A 19,624-nucleotide genomic window follows, 5' to 3' on the forward strand; every position below is an offset into this window, starting at 1 on the left:
CACAACATCATAAACAGCATCCTTTTTGTTTTGCTCCTCATGTCTAAAATAATAGAAAGCTGGTAATATTTCTTACTTCTTTCAAATTTTAACTCTTAAGATCCAACTGAAGGGCAAGAAAAGGAAAAACAGCCAAATTAATAGAGACAAAGTCTTGCAATAATTTTTACATAATTGCATTTTATGCAAAATATGCATATTTCAAAAGTGTGAGTTTAGGAATCAAAAAGAGTCTTAAAGTGATTACTTTTGACATTGACTTTATTTTTCGGATTTATCTAACAGAAGTGGCTTTGGGTCTGAGCCGAAGGGGCATCTTTTATGCTAAAAATGTCTTGCAACCCTCATGGGCTGGAAAAATTTACTGAGCGTTCAGATTTCGTTAAAAGTTAACTTTAATTAAAGCGATGCAGTTTGTACAATTTCATAAAAAGGACAGAAACATAGCGATGATACGTGTTAAAGATGAAAGCCCAGAATGACATCTCAGTCTGCTGAAGAATGCACAATTTCCGTTAAATCCCACCTTGTTTTTTATGCTGTTTGTGGTGGTGGTGGTGCATGTGTGTGCGTGTTTGTTAAAATGTTATTTTTCCTGTTTGTTTATAGGCCTATCTGTGTATATGTGTGTATATGTATAAGTGTATTTGTACATTTATGTATTTTCAACTACTCTATGAGAAAATATAAATAACTACCTTGGCGGTGTGTGCAGTGTAATCTGTTCCCAGCAGGCTGGATTCCCACTGTGAGAAAGACAGTATATTGTTCCTGCAGCACCACAGATAACAACTCATTAGCATACTGAATCATTTGGCTGCAAGAGCCACTCTGCCACCCATCTGCACTGAGCTGATAAACACGCACACACAGCCCAGCTCATACACACACAGATCCATGCAATGCACCCGCATAAACACAAGCCTGCTCTCACAAACACATAAGCATGTACACTCTCTCACACACACATCCTCTCACTCCCTGCCTTTCAATCCCTCGCATGCTCCTTGTATCCATCTCTTTTGTGAGTCTGCATCTTTTTTGAGAGTCAGGAACACTGAAGCAGGTAAATGTTTGGCAGGCATTAACCAAGAGAGCCCCTCAGTGGAGTTCCGGCACTGCCAGAGCAGAGCACAGGAGAGGTCTCCAAACACCTGGATGTCTCTGATGCTCTCCGGAAGCAATTATAGTCTTTAGAAATGTCTAAGCACCGAGTGTGTAGTGATGGCAGAACTGGTGGCACAGCCCGCTGTGTAAAGTTAAATTATTTAGGGAGGTAGACTTTAGAAAATGCTGCATTCTTGCTACAATTTCTATGCTATTGTTTTATTTATGAACATAGGTTGATGAACGCACTGTAACTTTTCCATTGCGTAACTGAATAATTTATGGGCGGTGGAGTCTTGATCTGTATGGCTGTTTCACAAGGCATACAGACACAACAGCGGGTAAGAGAGTGCAGTGGAGGCTGTCAAAACCACTTTCACAATGGCAGGATATCCTGCAGGTCAGCGAGCCATGTTAACCTGCACAGGAAGTTGTCACTTGTTGGGGAGGAAGTGAGGATTCCAGCGTCCACGGGAGGAGTTTCTCTGAGGAGGTTGTGGTTTGAACTACACACTGTGTGCAGATTGCGGGCTGAAAATGATTAATAGAAATGTTACATGTTCAGTTAAGCTTTGTGAATTGAATTAAACTGAATTGAGTTGCATTGAATTAAATGAAGTTGTGTTACAATTTAATCGGCTAAACTCAAACTGTCCTTGAGGTAGATATACATACAAATATAAGTATACAAGACTCTTCCTCTGCATGTTTTATTCAGGGGTTTTGTATAAAATTCAGCAATTTAACATTGGATATATTTATAGATACAGCTATCATACAACAAATATGCCATTACCAAACGTACAATGTCCCTTTACTGCAATTCATAAAATACCATAGTTACCAAAGGTACCAATATAGGCTACTAGGTCCTGCTGAAAAAGCAGAATAACCGACAACAGTGAGCAATACCTAACTGTCTTTGTCAGAAAACTGCTGGTGCTATTATGATATTAACACTGTTTGGTGGTGACGGAGGTGTGTGTGTGCATGTACATGTGTAATATGGCATTGAAGAGATTAATTTGTGTACCTTACTAAACTACATCTGCATTACAGTTAAAAAAAAAAAACACACACACACACACACAGAAACATTCATATAAAAAGGATTGCATGAGTCATGATTTCATTTGACCCATGTGTTGTACACTTTAAGAGCACTGTTTGTCTTGTACCTCCACAACAATTTCAAATAGATATATTTATTCCAGACAGTGAAATTGTCTGACTGCCTGCTGTAATATTTGGTGTCATTTTCAAATCACCAAACTTTAACAGAAGGAAATGGTACCACATTTGATGTACTTTACGTTCAATATTTGTTTTACATTTAGAGTTGATCTAATGTCTTCTTATCCTGCTCCTTATTTCCTGTCTCCTAAAAGATTGCTTTGCTCGTAAACCCATTGACAAACACACTATGGTACATCTTAAACCACATGACTTGAATTTTGGTCACTGTTGTAACATTGCAAAATTGAAATTTAATGCTATGTACAGTACATACGTAACTGGCTTGTTTTTTTTTCTGTTACCATATCAGTTTTTTTCCGAAACAGTTTAATTATTGGCATTTTCAATCCATTTACTTGCAGCACTCTTCATGAAAGATGGATCAAATCTTGCCGCACTATTTTGTTATCAAAACGGTAATGGCATTTATCCTCAATATTAGAGCAACAAATCTTTGAACAGAATTTCTTGAGTAATTATTGTTGGGTTTTGATTGTTCATTCTTCCTTACATCTTTATGAGTTTATTGTTCATAACCATCTGAGCTCCCAAAACACAGAAAGTCATAATTTGCAGGTCTGTCAAAGAAACGAGACATGCAGAATTTACAAGTCTTTGCTGGATCAAATTCAACCACGCTATTCATCTGTACTGTCTTAAGAGACAAGAGTGGACTCACGATCCAATTTAGACACCCCTTTCTCACTATGAGCGTCCTGATTCTGGTTCCTACACTGACAACTTAAAAATAACAGTGTTTTCTAGGGATATCCATCTCTTTTTCAGTCCCTCTCATTGGTTCTTTCCAGTCTCAGATGTTGTGTCCGTGGTCTGCTGGCACGAGCATCATCGCCGACTCGAACCATCTAATGGTCGTCCATTGCGCCTCAGATCCCTGGTAGCAAGATGCAGTGGGGGCCCACGGGAGGCTGCTAGAGTCCTAGGAGCCGGAGGTGAGTCCTGGTCCTCCATGAAGCTTTCAGGACTCCCTTCAGCATCACCATCAGGTAAGCTTCCACAGCTGGAGCTTGGCGACATTGTCTCCAGAAGATCATCCCTTGCCAAAGTCACTACAGTGTCTTGGTGCGGAGCACCCTGAGGGCCCCCCTCATGGTTCCCAACCCCAACCAGGAGCCCTGTGTCACCATCAGTTGTATTGGCAACATTCCTTCCTCCATCCTGATCCTCCAGAAGGTTGGAGAGGAAGCTGATGTACTTCATAGCCAGCCGCAAGATCTCATTTTTGCTCAGCTTCTTGTCTGGAGGGTGAGTGGGGATCAGCTTACGAAGCTCTGCAAATGCACCATTTACATTCTGCTGCCGCCAGCGTTCACGACTGTTTGTGAAGATGCGCCGCACAATCTTTGGCTGGCCGGCTAGCAGGGAAAAAAAGACAGAAATGGAGAGGGTAAGGAGACAAGGTAATCATACAGATAAAACGCAGCATGTAGAGCTGAAACATAAAATGTGGTTTGTAGAAGGGTAAAGCGCTTCAAGTGCAAAAATAACAGTTCTCGCACCAAACAACAACAGACTTTCTTTATCCCTTAGAAGTAAGTTGCAAAACTGTCCTCCATACAACCATGGATTTTTAGAGGATGGAGCAGAAATGTGCCATAAACTTTACAAAAGTGATACAAGGAGATAGCTGGCATGGCTGGCTAAACCACACGAAAGGATGTTGAGGAGACTACGCTCATCCCATTCAGCGTGGAGGCTTTTTATTTATCTAGGCATAATAAAATGCTTCACTGCAGGTAGTCACCCCCCCACCCCCAACAGTTTGGTGTCTTCTGGGCTATTGTTGCCCTTGGAACACACCCAGTGTATCTTAATCCCTCAGCCCACTCTGCAGTAAAACCTTGGCATGGAGGCAACAGCACCCCCATCCTCCTCCCCTGTTTGACAGTGAGTGGGCAGCAGTCGAAAGCGTGTTTCAAATTAAATAAACCCCACATCTGCCCAAGAATTACTTATTCTAATGGTATGCAAGTACATATGGCATTCAGAAAGGCAGGTGTGTGCCATGAATTATGATTTCTTCATTCCTTAGTGGCTGAAGTTTAGTTTCTGAATTTCCTTTTTCTACAAGGCATCTTCTGCAACACTCAGATGATCTATACTATCCATGCCAGTGGATGAATGACAATGGAGATGAGGAGGGGGCGTTAGGGACTGTATTAGCAGAAGGAAGACACAGCAGAAGTGCATCTTACCATACTTATAAAGATCTAAAATGCGCCTACCCTCGTCGAGTTCAACCTCATAAGGCGCCGGGCGGCGCTTTACCCTGTTGCTGGGGTACATGCTGTACTGCTCCGACTCCCCTCCGAGACTAAAGGAAAAGAAAGTACAAAAGACTCACAGGTATATGAGACATAATTCCTGCATATATATATAATTATATAATACACCATTCCTGCATGACTTCTAAACCTCGACACCTTTGCACAAGTATAACACCAATGCATAGGCAAATTATGTGTGTCTGATGGAACAACATATAGTGAATAATGTAAACATCATTTGAATTCAAATGTATCACAAGCATCTTTTTCCTTAATCCTGCTGGTCATGATAGGGTCACATATAGCCCCACAGAATTTCACAACTTTCTGTGCTGAACACTCACAATTAAGATAAAGCATACATTCATAGAGCCAGGTGATTTTTTTTCTTTTTTTTTTTCTTATCCGACTGCCCCTTTACCTGTTGATGGCGGCAAGAGGCTGCGCCAGGTTGTAGAGCATCGCCCGGGCCGGGACAGGAAACGCGTTTGGGCTCAGCTGGACCATTCGAGCGTCGTCTCGTTGCGGCGGCGGCAGCGGCAGCGGTGGAGGTCTGCGAAGTTCCGTGATCGGCACCAAATGGCTTTCAGTCCTCTGCTCCACCGCTTTTATAGCGTCCCTCCTGGAGAGCTCGATCACCGGCACTTCCCTTTTCAGGTCAAGGGCGTTGTGAGAGGCAGTTTCCTTGGCAACGCCGTTGATGATGATGCTGATGCTGGTCCCGTTGCTCGAGTTCTGCAGAGGAACGTCATCCGTCTCCTCAACCCCTTTGAAGCTCCCACCCCTCTCCTCCTCCTGCTCTTCCTCCTCCTCATCATGTTCCACCCCCTCCTCTCTTTGCGACTCTTCGTCCTCCTTGTATCCGTTCTGTCTGGAGATGATGGCGGAGTCCTCCCGCTTTCCAGGACCGGACCCTGCTTCGGGACTTCCAGGACAAAGCTCCTGCTGCCGCTTTTCCATCATTTTTAAACCGTCACCACTCGTTACAGTCCCACTATGTCCTAAATAAGATTTCCATCGATGAATTAATAATCAGAGGATTATCTGTTAAACTACAAGATACAGCCAGGCATTTGCCGTCTTTGCAAAATTTGAAAAGAGGAACCTAGGTTCGTTCCCTTTATTCTTATTACACATACATTTTATATGCGTCTTACTCTTTTCAACAGCTAAATGTAAAACATTATAAACAGGCAATTGTAAACCTGTCAATCAGTTCACAGTTGCTGGTTGCATTAATTGCTTTTTATTCAATAATTACACATATAGTTATCTATTTGTTAATACTCGAAAAGGTCACACGTTTTCCACATGACAGGCTAACACTCATTAACAGCTTAGCCATTCAATTCAAATGCAATTCAGCTCCTCGGGATTCTACAGTTTTGTGAAATATCGAAGGTGTGTCTTAAAGTTGATATGATATATCCGCACGCGCTCATTCTAATTCACATTTCTCTAAATGTTTCGGTGAAACTAATTCGTTGGTGTTTCCAAACGGCTACTGACACCGTGAGCATTTTGTGGTTTCCTCGTACATGTTTTATTTTTTTGTTGTTTGTTTCCTTTTTCTTATTTTAAAGAAGCTCTCAAATAATTGCTTGCTCGGCCTCCGACACAGTTTATACCGTTAACGCGCTATTTTTATGTTCTGCTTTGCATTGAGTCACATGTGTTAAAAGCCCATTTATGGTGTATTTGGAAATGAAATTAACGACATGCAGAGACAATGTGGATACCAGGACTACCAAGAAAATCATATTGCGTCGAAATAAAATCCTTCTTATTCCCTGCCTTCAGCGTGTCCGGAATAACCTCAACAGTACTTAGACCAGATCTTTTTTTTTTAATTATTATTTTCGAAATTGTCATAGTAGGTCGTTTTTACTGTGGTGAAGGCCAGAAATGCTGTTGTTACCACAACAAACATTAAGAGTTTGGCATTTTGTATACACTACAAACCAGTGTCAGGTGTTTTTTTATGTGGTGGTATTCGATAAAAGTCCCCGGAATATTGTTTTAAACCAACAGCATGAGCGCCGATTAAAAACGCTTTGTTATTTCTGGGAATTCTCCCACAGGCCTCGCATCCGTTATTCCGTAGTCTGTGCCGATCGCACAGTAACAGAAAATAAAGGCTAAACATTTCGCTCGTAATAGCAATAAAACAGAGCCCACAGAAGTGTAATTACAGCAAATGAAACAACAACCGCGATGGCATTTAATATAGAGATGTATTTTTTTGTACTTACCGTTCCAGCCGTGTTGTTGATGTTACTGTGTAAGTGAAGCCATTTTGTGAGTGGGTCATCCATGTCTGAGGTTTTTTCTTTTTTTCTTTTTTTTTTTTCTTCTGCCAGTTGTGGAGCAGTGTGTAAGTATGCTCGTGTGTGCGTGTGTGTGTGTGTGTGTGTGTAGCTGAGTTATTCCTCGCCGCATCCAGTGCGCTCCCTCTGTATGGGGAGCGGAACACAGGCCGCAATGTGGCCGAGTGAGATAAGCGCACGGCAGCGGCCTCTTCATTCCCGATAAGCCCCTAAACCCATTATTTATAAAATGATTCATTATTATTTGGCTGTCGTGGGCTATATAGTCTTGTGGAGGGCAAGGCATTAAAAAAAAAAAAAAAAAAAAAAAAAAGCAAACAGACGCAGCGCAACGGTCTGTAACAACGTGAGGTGGCAGAGTACTGTAGCCTGAGCCATAGTTGAGGTGTCGTAATTTTATTTTTTTTTATGAGAGAAACAAAAGCTCAGTTTAAGCCTCTGACCAATTTATATTCTAAAGGTTTTTTTTTCTCCAATTCTTTCTAACCCCATTCATCAAGCAATGAGATAAGCGATTATAGTGGAGTACCATGTATCTTTTTCACTTGTTTTATTTATTTATTTTTTGTATTTGATCTTAAAAAGAGAATCTATTCATCTTTCTCCATTTTGATGGCGTGTTCCTACATCAAGAGTACGATCACTTGGCGGTCTAATTGTCTTAAAACTATTTCTATGTCGATAAACAAATACATAAATAAGGTGTGCTCCTGTGTGCTGGGTGGGAGGCTTGGCCGGCGGTTCCCCGGGGTCCACTGGGAGTCATGGCTCGGGCAGATAAAAGCCTGTCGGCCTCTGGAGGCATCAGATAAAAGAGCAGAGCATCAACTGTGACATGCTATCGGGGCACGTTCAGCACAGGCTTGATGGTAGCAGGTCCTAATAACGGATTTTCTACACATTTCTTCCCTTGAGTTGAATTAACAATCAACTGGGAAACGTGAAATTATAGAGCTTCGTTCAGATCGATCGATCGATCGATCAGATAGATAGATAGATAGATAGATAGATAGATAGATAGATAGATAGATAGATAGATAGATAGATAGATAGACAGATAGAGAGATAAACATCAGTCACGACGTTAAACCAGGCCCTGCAACAGCAGTCACGACCATCATCCTGCATCCTGCATCCTGTGTTCACAGTTTAGCATGAAACAACCCAAGAACTCTTTATATATATACATGAGCATATTCCCAAGTGAACACGACTGTGCCACATAGCATTCTTTTAAACAATGCAAATCTGTAGTGATAGGTCAATTGGTGCTAACTTCTGGCTTTTCTATTTGTGTGTTTAAGATTAAGGAAAAACCCAACAACAACTGCATGACCTTCAAGGATAAAAAGATTGACAAAATAAAAGATTTTTATTTAGAAGCAATAGGCCAACAAACCAATAATAACCAATCATTGGAACAATTAGCATATACTGCAGAGTCAAAGCAAAACGTGGGGACCATGCAGAGCCCCATGCAGGGAAACCTGATGCACTGAAAAAATGATACCCGCTGGCCAGCTTGCTTTTGCACATAGCTCTTTAGATCTTGACTAATGGGCCAAGCTAACATGTGGCACATCCCTACATATCATCACACATCTGAACTAAATGAATAGCTGTTAAAAACAAAATATGATCCCACTCAGTCAGCATTATTGTGTTATGATCTAAAGAAAAAAAAAAAGAAAGGTCACCTGCTCATCTAAGATGTTAGTTTAAAATGTGCTGGGTTTAAATTCCTCGGCTCTAACACAAGAAAAACTGCAGCATGTTTTCTGTACTGTTTGCACTAAAAGAAATTAATGAATGCCCCCCCCCCCCCCCCCCCCCCAAGTGAGTTGTAGTGTGACTTATTTCAAACTGCATTGTGTCATGTCTACCACACATTATAGTCAGTCTCCAGTGTTTGTACAGTTGTCAGTCTATGTCTCCAGGAGGAGAGGTTGTGTGCCGTGCATTTTCCGGTTGCGTCGGGCCGGCAAGATCCGAAGGGAAGCAGTGCTTTCCCGGGTCATAAGCCTTGTCACCTGGTCCAAAGTGAGTCCAGCCACCGCCTCCCCATTCACTTGTAGAATCTCATCGCCAACACTAAGGAGGCCAACATATGGGCCCTCACCACTGCCGTCACCCACTTTCTCAACATATACACCTACAGAGGGATACAAAAATGGGGCAAGGAAGGATGCCTGTTAGTTTAAAGTGATTCTGTTCCCCAACGTGCCATCGTATGGTAGCTTTGCTGATGGCTAAGGCCTAATTTAATCCTGCATCTGCAGAACCAAACTCCAGATGTAAGAGATTACAAGACAAATATAACTTACCTGTGTCCGGTCGACCTTTACCCCTTGAGATGACAAAACCAAATGGACCATTTGGGGGTTTGACAAGCTCCAGCAGGAGAGTCCCATCTGGGAAAGCCTGGGTGACCCGGCTCACTGGACGCACCATTCTAGAGACAAGTACGTCTTCAACACTTAGGGCTCTGTGAAGCTCAAGCTGGGGGCTTTCAGGACTGTAGAAGCAGAAATTTGTGATTTTATTAAAGATTATCATGTGATCAAACCAAATACACGACCGTTTTCTCTTCAGCTTTATCAATCAGTCATTTTTCTGAGTGAATTTCTCTTATTTATTGTATTTGCTTTTGACACCCACCTGGGTGCCAGACCATACGGTATCTGCACCTCTCCAAGTATTGTCGAACGCTCTGTTCTTCTCTCCAAACTCTGGACAGAGGAGGCTTTACGCAACTGGGCCAGTGGCAGCACCTAGTGGCAAATGAATGGCATTGTAACATGTTGTGCAGAAGTAGTGGCAAAATTCCCCAGACCAGCTTTTGTAACAGCAAAGACTAAGTCTAAGACTAGTGTCTGTTTAACAACACACAAGCATGTCCTTTCTGATGGAGAGAGCAGCCCATTACTAACTATAAACTTACAATTAACCTTCTAATAATTTCTATAAATTATTACGTGATTTCTCCACGATACCCTTCTTTTTAAGGTAAAAACCAACAACTCGAGCTCTTTAACTTACCGTGTGCAGGGTCTGCAGTGAGGGTGTCCTCTGAATGCGGATGGTCGGCTGAGGTCTGCGCGTGGGGCTTGGTGAAGCTGAGCTTGCCCTGGGAACAGCGGGGATACTGAGCTGTTCCATGCTGCTGGAGCGACTCCCTTTCACAAGTCTGCCAACACTGTTCAGACCAATGGAGGAAAAGAAGCGGCGCAGGAACAGCTTTGGCCTTCCATCCAGTTTTCTTAAGGAGGAAAGTTAAATAACAACATAGACTTAAAAACTATAAAAACTGAGAAAAAAAAACTAAAGAACTAATAAACACATTCTGGATATTCATTTTTTATTGTACTTCTCACATATGTTTCCATCTTTCTTACACTGTATGAATGAAAGGACTCTTGCTTTTCATCACCAAAAGAGGGCAGACTTGTCTTGGTACTGACATGATATTTCCAGCAATAACATCCCATGGAGTGCAGGTCAGAGTTTTAATCTCCAAACTGCTACCAGTGCCCCGCTGAAGTCATTGCAGGGACAATGTTGGTGAGGGCAAGGGATTTGTTGCCTTAGCTATGACAAGAACATTTGTAATTTTGGCTTACCTTGAACTGTCAGCGCTTTCCTCCCATAAAGCCTCAGCTTTTAGATGTTCTGCTCTCAACAGCTCAGCTCTGAGATCCTCAGCCCGAGACATACCAAGGCCACGCAGAGTACGGCACTCTGAACCAAGGCCAGTGTCTCCACTTAGACCTGCTGAGACACAGTCATTACTGATGACTATTCTATTCCATCCTATGCAGCTATGTTGTTCTCTGCTCTATTCAGTTTTTTTCAGTTTAAACAAAAATCTTGTAAATTCGTTTGCACGAGTTTATCTGTAAAGTTAAACTATCACTGCTCTAGTTGTGGTAAAAATAGATTTTACTTGTATCTGTCATGAGTAAAAGTTTGGAATTTTTGGTTTGTGTACTTCATTTCTGAAGTGTATGGTAATAATAAAAAAAGAAGCTACACAATACTTCCACTGCATTGCGCTTCAGACATGCTGTCCATTTTCACTGCCATCATTACATGACAGCTTGTTGCCATTTCTTAATAAGTGAGAAATTTTCATTCATCTGATCAGTTATAAAATGCAGGGTGTTATACATATTTTTAATTGTGTTAACAATTTGGAATTTGAAACAATTCTGCACCCCAGGGACAAAAATACACCGTTATGTTTAGGTACAAAAATGTAGCTTTTACAGCTAAAGTCAATTTTGAAATACCAGTTAAGCTACCAGGCATGTTTTGTACTGTAGGACGAAGTTTGAGTATGCTGAGAACACCCACATAGACATCCACAGCCTATACCTATCTATCAAGAGTTTAGCTTATATATACAATATATACAATATACAATCATCGACCCTTTAAAATTAAACAAAGTTCCACAGTATTTACCTAAAGGACCATCTATGTACTGTACAGGGTACTTTTCTGAAAATGTACGCATGGGTTTAGAAATCAAACTCCTCATTCTCTGTGTTGGCATTACCACATTAGATGTTTGAACAGAGGCTCTGCTAGACTTAACTCACCCGCTCCATCTGGAGTAGCATCCCAGAGCTCAGCAGATGGCATATCTGTGGGAACTCTGGCTGGCGAGTACCTCAGGGTGGAGGGCCTGATGCAGTGCACTGGACTGCTTGTTGCAGGTGTCCCTTGGTTTAGTGACACAGGAGACTCCCTTCTTATCTCTGGGGAGTCCAGTAGGGCTTGGGACCCACCCTCTCCTCCCTGATTTGAGGACTGAACTGCAGCAGAGCGATTTCTTGAGCTTGACTTCAGGGCTGACTTTATAGGCAGGGATGGGGTGGGTGATTCTCTGAGTCCACCAGATGCCTCGAGTAAATGTGGCTCAAGAGAAACAGGACTATCAGGAGCAAATGAAACAGCTCTGCTCAAGTTGACCCTGTTCCGAGGATTTGAGTTACGACGTTGAGCCCATGATGGACCATAAGGACCATGGCCCGACTCTAACCGACTTTCTCCTTTCCTGCTTCTTCTCCTGAGCTTCCCAAAGCCAGACGACTTCCACCCCATGCTGACTTCTTTATTTTCCCCAAGCACATATGCGCCGGCAAAAGTGACAGTAAGTGGAGCTTTGGGACGGGTACTTGCATCTGGTTTATTTGCAGGCGCCAAGCGAGAAGCTGATTTACCTCGTGGTTCCTCAAGGTTTCCAGACTGCTGTGGCTCACTGCTCTGTAGATCTGATGATGAAGAGATGGGCTGAGGTTCCCTGACTACAGACCCACATGCTTCACATTTCTTCACCAGCATTATTATCTCTTTAACAACTGTTGTGGTTTCATCACTTGTTACTGTATTACTATCTTCTTGCTTCTGGGAGGGAGGCATAGAGACACTTCTTTGGCCTCTGCTCCTCTCTGAGCCACCACTACTGGAATCTGTATTGTTTTCTTTACTCTTGAACTTGGGCATCACAGGCCTTCCACGCTGTCTCACTCTGTCCAAATAACGAGACTCTGCCTCTTTCTCCGATTCATCCTCAAAGCGTACACGTGTGGGTGAACAACCGTACCGTCTGGATCGACCAGCTTGGTCACTGGGGGAAGTGTCTCTTTGTGTAGGGACAAGAAAGGAACTAGATACAGCTTGAGCTGTTGGATCTTCTTGGGTTTGAACAGATTTCTGCATTGTTGTCGGGCCAGCTGATTCAATTTGCTGCTTCTTCCTGCAAGAAAATGGAAAGGTGTATATGTCTGTGTCATTTAAAATCAGAAGATATTGCATCAGGTTGTGCACGAGTATTTCTTCGAAGTGAAGCAAAATGAAAGTAAAAGGCAACAACGGGAAGGAACTTATTTACAGTCATCTCTCAGCATCAGACCAGTTCAACACAGGACTTGCAGCGAGTTTAGTAACAACTAAACATGACTACATGACAACTAGAGATTTAATCAGTACTGTTCACGTAGTGATCTACATCTGTCCCTGTTACCATGGACCAGATTTGTTATGCCATCGTAAATGTATCATCCAATGCAAGCATTCCTAATCCTGAATCTAGTGAAGGCTTCCTGGTTACAAAAGGGGATTTTAGGAACAAGACTGCATGATGTTTACACTGTTACATAAACAGTATAAAAGCAACATTTTCACAACATTGTCAGCTTTGTGCTCCTATTCAGAAAGCACGGTCAGGTTCCAAAGCTTTCACTTATGCAACTTGCCAAAAGAAGCCAAGTGCAAGAGAATGATTGACAAAGCAGGGAGGAAGTTAGATGGATAGCAAAGACAGACTCAAGGGTGGGACATGAATGATGAATAAACACAATAAACCTGTTAACGTTCAGCCAAAGGAACCTTTCAACACACCATGAATCATATCTATGCACGCACACTGAACAAAGTTATACGTTTGCTTTTCAATTCACTGAAGGAGCCAACAATATTTAAGATGTTATGACCCTCCAACTTACACTGTGGATCTCTGATCAGAATGGGAGCGCCTAGGGCGATCACCTTTAAAGGGATTGGAGCGAGCCTTGAGTCTTGCGCGCTCCAGAAGGCGCTTGGCTTCCTCATGTCTTGGGCTTAGAGGTAGTTCATCACTGATAATAAGAAGTGACCTGGTGACCAAGAGAAAAAGAAAATAAGAATTGGCTCAGAAAAATGCCATGTATGTGATGAAAACAGCAAATGAAACGGTAGATTTGAGAGCACAATGATACTCAAATATTTCTTCATCTGTTTGAGTACAGTTTAATTTAAATAAAGCATTAAAATGTGCCATGTTTGGTCTGTTTTGACACATATCCAGTAACATCATATTTTCCAAATACTGACTTAACATAGAGCGAATCAAGCGGTATCTGCCTAAGCTGTCTTATGCAATATCAGATAGATAGACTGGGGAGTGGCGTGGTGGTGAGCAGCAGAAAGAAACGTCATTCATGCATCTATCCTTGCGCCCAGAAGCTAAGCTGCTCTGTATTGTGCTTCATCGTCTGTACTTGTCTTTATCCCTTGGCCCAGCGATAAAGATAGCATGATACACCAGCCATGTGGATTATCCTTGTAATGGACTGAGTGTGATTCATTCTCTCCTGTGTGTCCAAGATGAGGGCATATTTTGTTTCGGTAGATTAACGTTTGTACTGTCACCTTTTTTCTTCTACTAACACCTAAAAGCATATTAGAATTAAAAACCTGTGTAGGTATTTCACAAGCAAGTGTTTCATTACAATCATGATTCAATAATAAACTACAAAACATAGCTACCATTGTAAAATAATTATGGAGTTATAGCAATAAAACTGCAATAAAATTAACTATAATCTAATTTGGGATCAAATAGCAGTGTAATCAGAGTATTGCTTATGATACTTGTATTTTTTTCATGAATGGATTATTTTTCATTCCTTTTTCATCTCCTCTTGCCAATTATTTAACCCTATCGTCACAATTTTTGTCTCGATTAAATGGCATCGCAGTTGCTTCACTTGGGGGGAAAAAAACACACTCAATATTTCAAGCAGGAGAAACTGTAGAGGTGATATGTATGAGGGGAGGATAATAAATAGTCCATAAGAGTTGTATGTAGCCACAGCTATCTAGCATAGCAATGCTCACCTCAAATATGGTTCAAGCTCCTGAGCGAGCAGGGCTGTGTCTGTACTGTCCAAAACACCATGGTTATCTGAAACTGGCATAAAGCAGAAAGGGAAAATACAAATCTGAAAAAATCTGTAAAAGAACAAATGGCATTAATAGCATGTGCAATCATAATAAAGAGAAAAAAAGTAAGTATATCCTCGGAGTATCAGAGTATCAGAACATAATAAAGATGATTTGGTCCTTACCAAGTCTTAAAGTTTGGCAAATACATGTTCAGATGAACAACATATTACACCGTGTCACAAAGTGTGACAAATATATAGGCCAATAATCAGAAGCAATATGTGAAAAACGTTGTACACCCCATAAATCGGTAGCTTGTGGACCCACCTTTGGCAACATTAACTTGAAATTAATATTTTGTGTATGCTGCTAACAGTCTCTGTGGTGAGATTCTACTCTGCATTCCACCAGTGCTGTAGTTCATTGAGGGCTGCAAGCATCTGTTAAGGTCCCACCCCAGCTTTTAAATCAGGTCAGGACTTTTCTGCTGTTTCGGATCTTTGTTTAACTGTAAGAGAAATGGCCTCACAGTTGACTCTAAAATACTTTGGTATACAGAGGAGTTCATGGTTGACTCAGTGACTGCAAGGTGCCCATGTCCTGTGGCTGCAAAACAAACCCAAACCATCACCTCTCCACCATCTTGCTTGACAGTTGATATGAGTTGTTTCTGCTGATATGCCACATTTGGTTTTCAAAAAATGTTGTACTGTGCATTTTGATTAAACACTTCACTCCACTTTGTCCAAATCTGTCCAATGGGCATTTTTCCAGAAGTCTTGTGGTTGATTCTGATATAACTTTGTAAGCTTACACCTTGATGCCATGGAAGTAGAGGTTTCCTCCTGATAAGCCTTCCAAAGTGGTAAAATGTATTTTGCATGAAGTATTCAACATTTCTTGAATACTTCATACAAGCAAACTCCTGCTTCAATAGAGATGCTGACACTTGCTTGATCAATTCATCAAGTGCATAAGTTAAGAAGCACATGGTTGCTACTTACCCTCCTAATTCCTATAGAAGCGAAAAGGATGTACTGAGATTTTCCACACTCTGTGTCTGCATTTTGGTTTAGTCTTTGTTAAATAAATGATGACATGGCGTAATATGTCATGTATTTTTGCTCATCTGAGGTTGTATTTACCTAATCTAAAGATGTGGTAAGGCCAAGATTTTTTTTTTTTTTTTTACCTCCTGCCTGATTTAATTTAAGTGAACATTTTCATGACTTTGTTCCATTTGCATTCAATTAGCATGTCACAACTTAACTAAATAAGTAATTATTTAAGGCTGAGTTCATATTTAGCTCTTGTTTGGGGGCAAATACAATTGCCCAAAATGCCCACGATGAGACCTATAAGGGTATTAAAGCCACTAGGGTTTCGTATAGGTTTCATAAAATATAATACAATACAAATCAATTTGAATCCAGGCTACGCCTGAATGATTCTTGATGTTTGTCGAAGAAGACGACAGATTATAGAAGCAGTGAGAGACAGATAACGGCTGCTTCCATTGGCAAGGAAAGATCACTCCGTCCTATTTAGACTTACATCTGCTTTTCTTGCTCTAACCCCCCTTCTGGTATTGAGCCACACTCAGGGTGGAAACTTGTAATATTTGACACAAAAAACAGTAAAATACATAATCCATGAACCTACATGCATACAAAGATATCCACTGGCTCTCAGATAGAGATACAAACACAGGGACACTTCCCCCACTGCGCTGACCGCTAATAATAGCAACACCCTAGTACACATCTGCACATCTGACATCTGTTCAGTGCTGGGAATCAGCCAGGTTATATACTGCATTTTAATGCAACCTTCTGGGCAGGCGGAGAATGGCTTTTAAATGGCACTTTGAAAGCCTCCAACAACTGGAAAGCATTCTATAAAGACAAAGTGGACTAACTTTTGAAGGTTTAGCATGATTTTGGGGGAAAACATAAAAACTGAAAGCACTTTTCTGAACTCTCTAGCTCAACTCTAGCATGCAAGCATATCACAAAAGCTGCTAGAAAAATCAGATGCAACAATATCTAACTGATAGTGTTTAACTTCCCAGCATGAAGGAATGCACAAAATGATAATCGAAGAACTAAATCTAAGCCACTTGTTGAAACGTCCTCAGTCAAGCTTTAAGATGATCTGTTGCATCAGTATATGTTTATTCATTTTGCAAGACATATCACTGGTTAAAAGGTAGTGTTAGCCACAGGGAGAAACCAAGGTCAGGAGTTTAATGGCGTAGTCACAAGCTAAATAGGGCTTTCAGCCATTTTCTATTAAATTAACACTGATGCCAATTTCAAGATGGGGAGGAGCAATCTTCACCTCAAGTCAGTTGTTTTTTGTTTATCGTTTGATTGATTGGTTTGACATTTTTTTACACCTAATACTGAATCCATATCATTTCCCTGAGGAGTTTTACCTTTATAATCCACTCTGCATGTTGTATCTCCATGACAGTCGACACTTTCTTCTCCATGCTGATCTTGTTCATCTCTGCAGTTTTGTTGTCTTTCCCTTAACTTTGCGTAAGCCCTCTCCTTCACTCTGAGCTTCAGATCTGCGCAGAGCACTCCGCTTTGTGAAGACATGCTCTCCCAGCTGTCTGAGCTGCACATTCCTTTGGCCGAATCTGCCCCGTCTACCTCCCCTTGCTCATAGCTGTCCAGGTAGCACTCCACGTTATCCAAGTATTTGAACTCTGATGACACATCACTTCCCACCTCATTCCTGTTGTCTGTTTCAAACGGTTTAGACTCTGCGTGAGGCTCTGCCTGCACCTCTATCTGAGTATAATCTTTCAGTGGTAAGGTTGGGGGTATGTTGTGAGGGCCAACCCCATTGAGTAGCAATGTTTCTGGGCGTGCAACTCTCCAGAAGCCTTTTGGAGGTGCCCAGTGTTTTACTGAAGAGGAGGAGGCAGAAGTGGTTGTGGTAGAAGAGGACAGGACGGGCAGTAGAGGAGGGGGCGATGGATCCTCCTTGCTGCTGCTCGAGTGGTCTGAGAGAAGACTCTCCAGACTGGTGCCCTCCCTGAGCCCACTAGGCCCCCTTGTCTGAGAGCTAACCTGGCCCTCCTTTTTATCTGACTTCTCCTCTTCACCTTCCTCCTCCCCTCGCTCGGTTTTTACTTCAACTGGAGGACTGTGGATCTCCAACCTAACCTGCACCTCTACCTCCTCTTCTGCATCACTACTGCTCAAGTCTGTCGCTGTTCCTGATCGCCAGGAGGTCGCAGGCACAGATGGCTGCCCCTTTCCTCTGGGTCGCTGCCTGAGAAAGATTTCAGATGACATCTGCCCAGCTGGACTGCTCATTTGAACTTCTGTGTCCAACCTTTCTCTGTCCTTCTCTCTTTCTCTCCCTCGTGTCCTTCTCTGTGTCAGCGACTTCACCTTGGTCTGTAGTGTGTGCATGGTTGAACTTTGTGGAGGAGTAAGTGAGGTGTTCAAGGAGGGTGCTGGGAAAACAGGCTCAGGAACAGGGCCGGTAATCAGCCCCCAGTTAATAGGAAGCCCCGTGGGCACAGGGCACCTGGATTTTGGATGAATACTGTCATGTGCTTTCTCCTCCTCCATTGGCTGGTCAAGCGAAAAAAGGCCTAGACGGATTCTGTAGAAAAACCACAAAGTTTTATCATTCTTATGTACACAAAAGAAAGATTAAACCAGTTTTTGCACCTCTCTTCGTGGTGGGAGGAGATATGTATTGTGGATTGAGTCACGTTGCCTTATCCAGTGATTACTTTGCAGGGCGCAGGATAATCCCTCAGAACAAGAATAAGCAACTGCTGTTTGCTACTGAGACCCTACAAGCCTAAGCAATACGGTGTATTTTCTTTATCAGCAAGAGCATCATTAAAGACCAAAAAAAGTATTCTGTGTCACGCTTTCAATTATCAGCTCAGGAAGAAAGTATGATATGCTTAGTTGTTGAATTTGAAAAAAAAAATTGATTGTCATAAAATCATAACACTTGTAATTTTTCAAAACGTCGACATAGAAACACTATAACATGCATATTTGAATTATGAACAAAGTAGCTTCTTAATACATGGGAGAGAACATCATTTCAGAGAGGCTAAAACACCTAATGAAAATGCAACCTGGGCGGTAGAGATAATAATCTTTAAAACACAATTCCAGCGTTGATCATCGTGAGAAAGTTTTTAAAAATGTCTGCGCAAATTAAAGTTATACTCCTTACCAATAAGACCTGCGCCAAACACCCATGCAGATACTGCACTATCAGGTCGGTTTCCAACATGAGCATTATAGGACATAACAACTGTTCCCACCAGAAAAAAAAAAGAAAACGAGACGAAAAAAAGATTTTTCAATGCTTCTTCAGATCCCGATGCTGTGCTTCCACTCACAGTCTATGTAGCTCCCAATCCGAGCAGTGTCATGCGAGCCCGCAGTCCCTCTATCATGACTGGTCCGGTAATCCCTTCAGAAATCAGTGGGATTAACAAAAATGGAATATAAAAATGCTTGCTTTAATTTCATCCTTGCCCCGAGAACCCGCTGTCGAATGTTGCGTAAGTACAGTGCGCACACACCGATCCCCCCCCATACATAATATCAAGCCCAAGAAAAAGAGACATAAAACTAAAATAGCTCAAATGACTGATTCACTGTTTCCCATTTGTCCCGTGGTGCTTCTGGTCCGAGGGATGCGGCTCTGATACAGCTGGAATACAAAACTGATTTCGTCCCGTAAAAACAACTGTCAGCTGATTCTGACTTGTCAATACAGCTGATCCCTCCCTCCCTCCCTCCCTCTGTCTCGTTTTATCCTATGCCACCCGCTCCCCTCTCCCTCTCTAACTCTCTCTGCGCTCACAAACAAGCATGCGTGCACACACCAGATTGCCAACCTAGATGATGATGAACTATAAAACAACTTGGCCCAAAGCACAGATGAAAATGCCCCTGAGCC

At 41.9% G+C, this 19,624-nt stretch overlaps 2 protein-coding genes across 4 annotated transcripts; both read right to left on the reverse strand.

Moving 5' to 3' along the window:
- Window positions 1-1,803: 1,803 nt before the first annotated feature.
- tal1 (T-cell acute lymphocytic leukemia 1) lies at window positions 1,804-7,186 on the reverse strand. 2 transcript variants are annotated; one of them, XM_072364592.1, is made up of 4 exons: window positions 6,884-7,186; window positions 5,053-5,625; window positions 4,590-4,678; window positions 1,804-3,719 (listed from the first exon to the last, which is right to left on the reverse strand). In XM_072364592.1, the coding sequence occupies exons 1-4, from the start codon at window positions 6,940-6,942 to the stop codon at window positions 3,190-3,192; spliced, it is 1,251 nt and encodes a 416-aa protein (XP_072220693.1). In that variant the 5' UTR covers window positions 6,943-7,186; the 3' UTR covers window positions 1,804-3,189. The 2 variants fall into 2 exon arrangements, with proteins under 2 accessions (XP_072220693.1, XP_072220692.1); XM_072364591.1 differs by having other exon boundaries at window positions 5,053-5,632; window positions 6,884-7,185.
- Window positions 7,187-8,841: 1,655 nt separating this feature from the next.
- LOC140269467 (uncharacterized) lies at window positions 8,842-19,202 on the reverse strand. Of its 2 annotated transcripts, none has more exons than XM_072364580.1 (10): window positions 18,890-19,202; window positions 17,106-18,295; window positions 14,621-14,693; window positions 13,468-13,617; window positions 11,560-12,719; window positions 10,579-10,726; window positions 9,998-10,217; window positions 9,617-9,729; window positions 9,283-9,473; window positions 8,842-9,110 (listed from the first exon to the last, which is right to left on the reverse strand). In XM_072364580.1, the coding sequence occupies exons 2-10, from the start codon at window positions 18,259-18,261 to the stop codon at window positions 8,884-8,886; spliced, it is 3,438 nt and encodes a 1,145-aa protein (XP_072220681.1). In that variant the 5' UTR covers window positions 18,262-18,295; window positions 18,890-19,202; the 3' UTR covers window positions 8,842-8,883. The 2 variants fall into 2 exon arrangements, with proteins under 2 accessions (XP_072220681.1, XP_072220680.1); XM_072364579.1 differs by having other exon boundaries at window positions 10,579-10,729.
- Between the last annotated feature and the right edge of the window lie 422 nt (window positions 19,203-19,624).

The sequence above is a fragment of the Leuresthes tenuis genome, unplaced genomic scaffold (genome assembly GCF_036924035.1).
Source record: "Leuresthes tenuis unplaced genomic scaffold, fLeuTen1.0.hap1 SCAF_14, whole genome shotgun sequence".
NCBI lineage: Eukaryota > Metazoa > Chordata > Actinopteri > Atheriniformes > Atherinopsidae > Leuresthes > Leuresthes tenuis.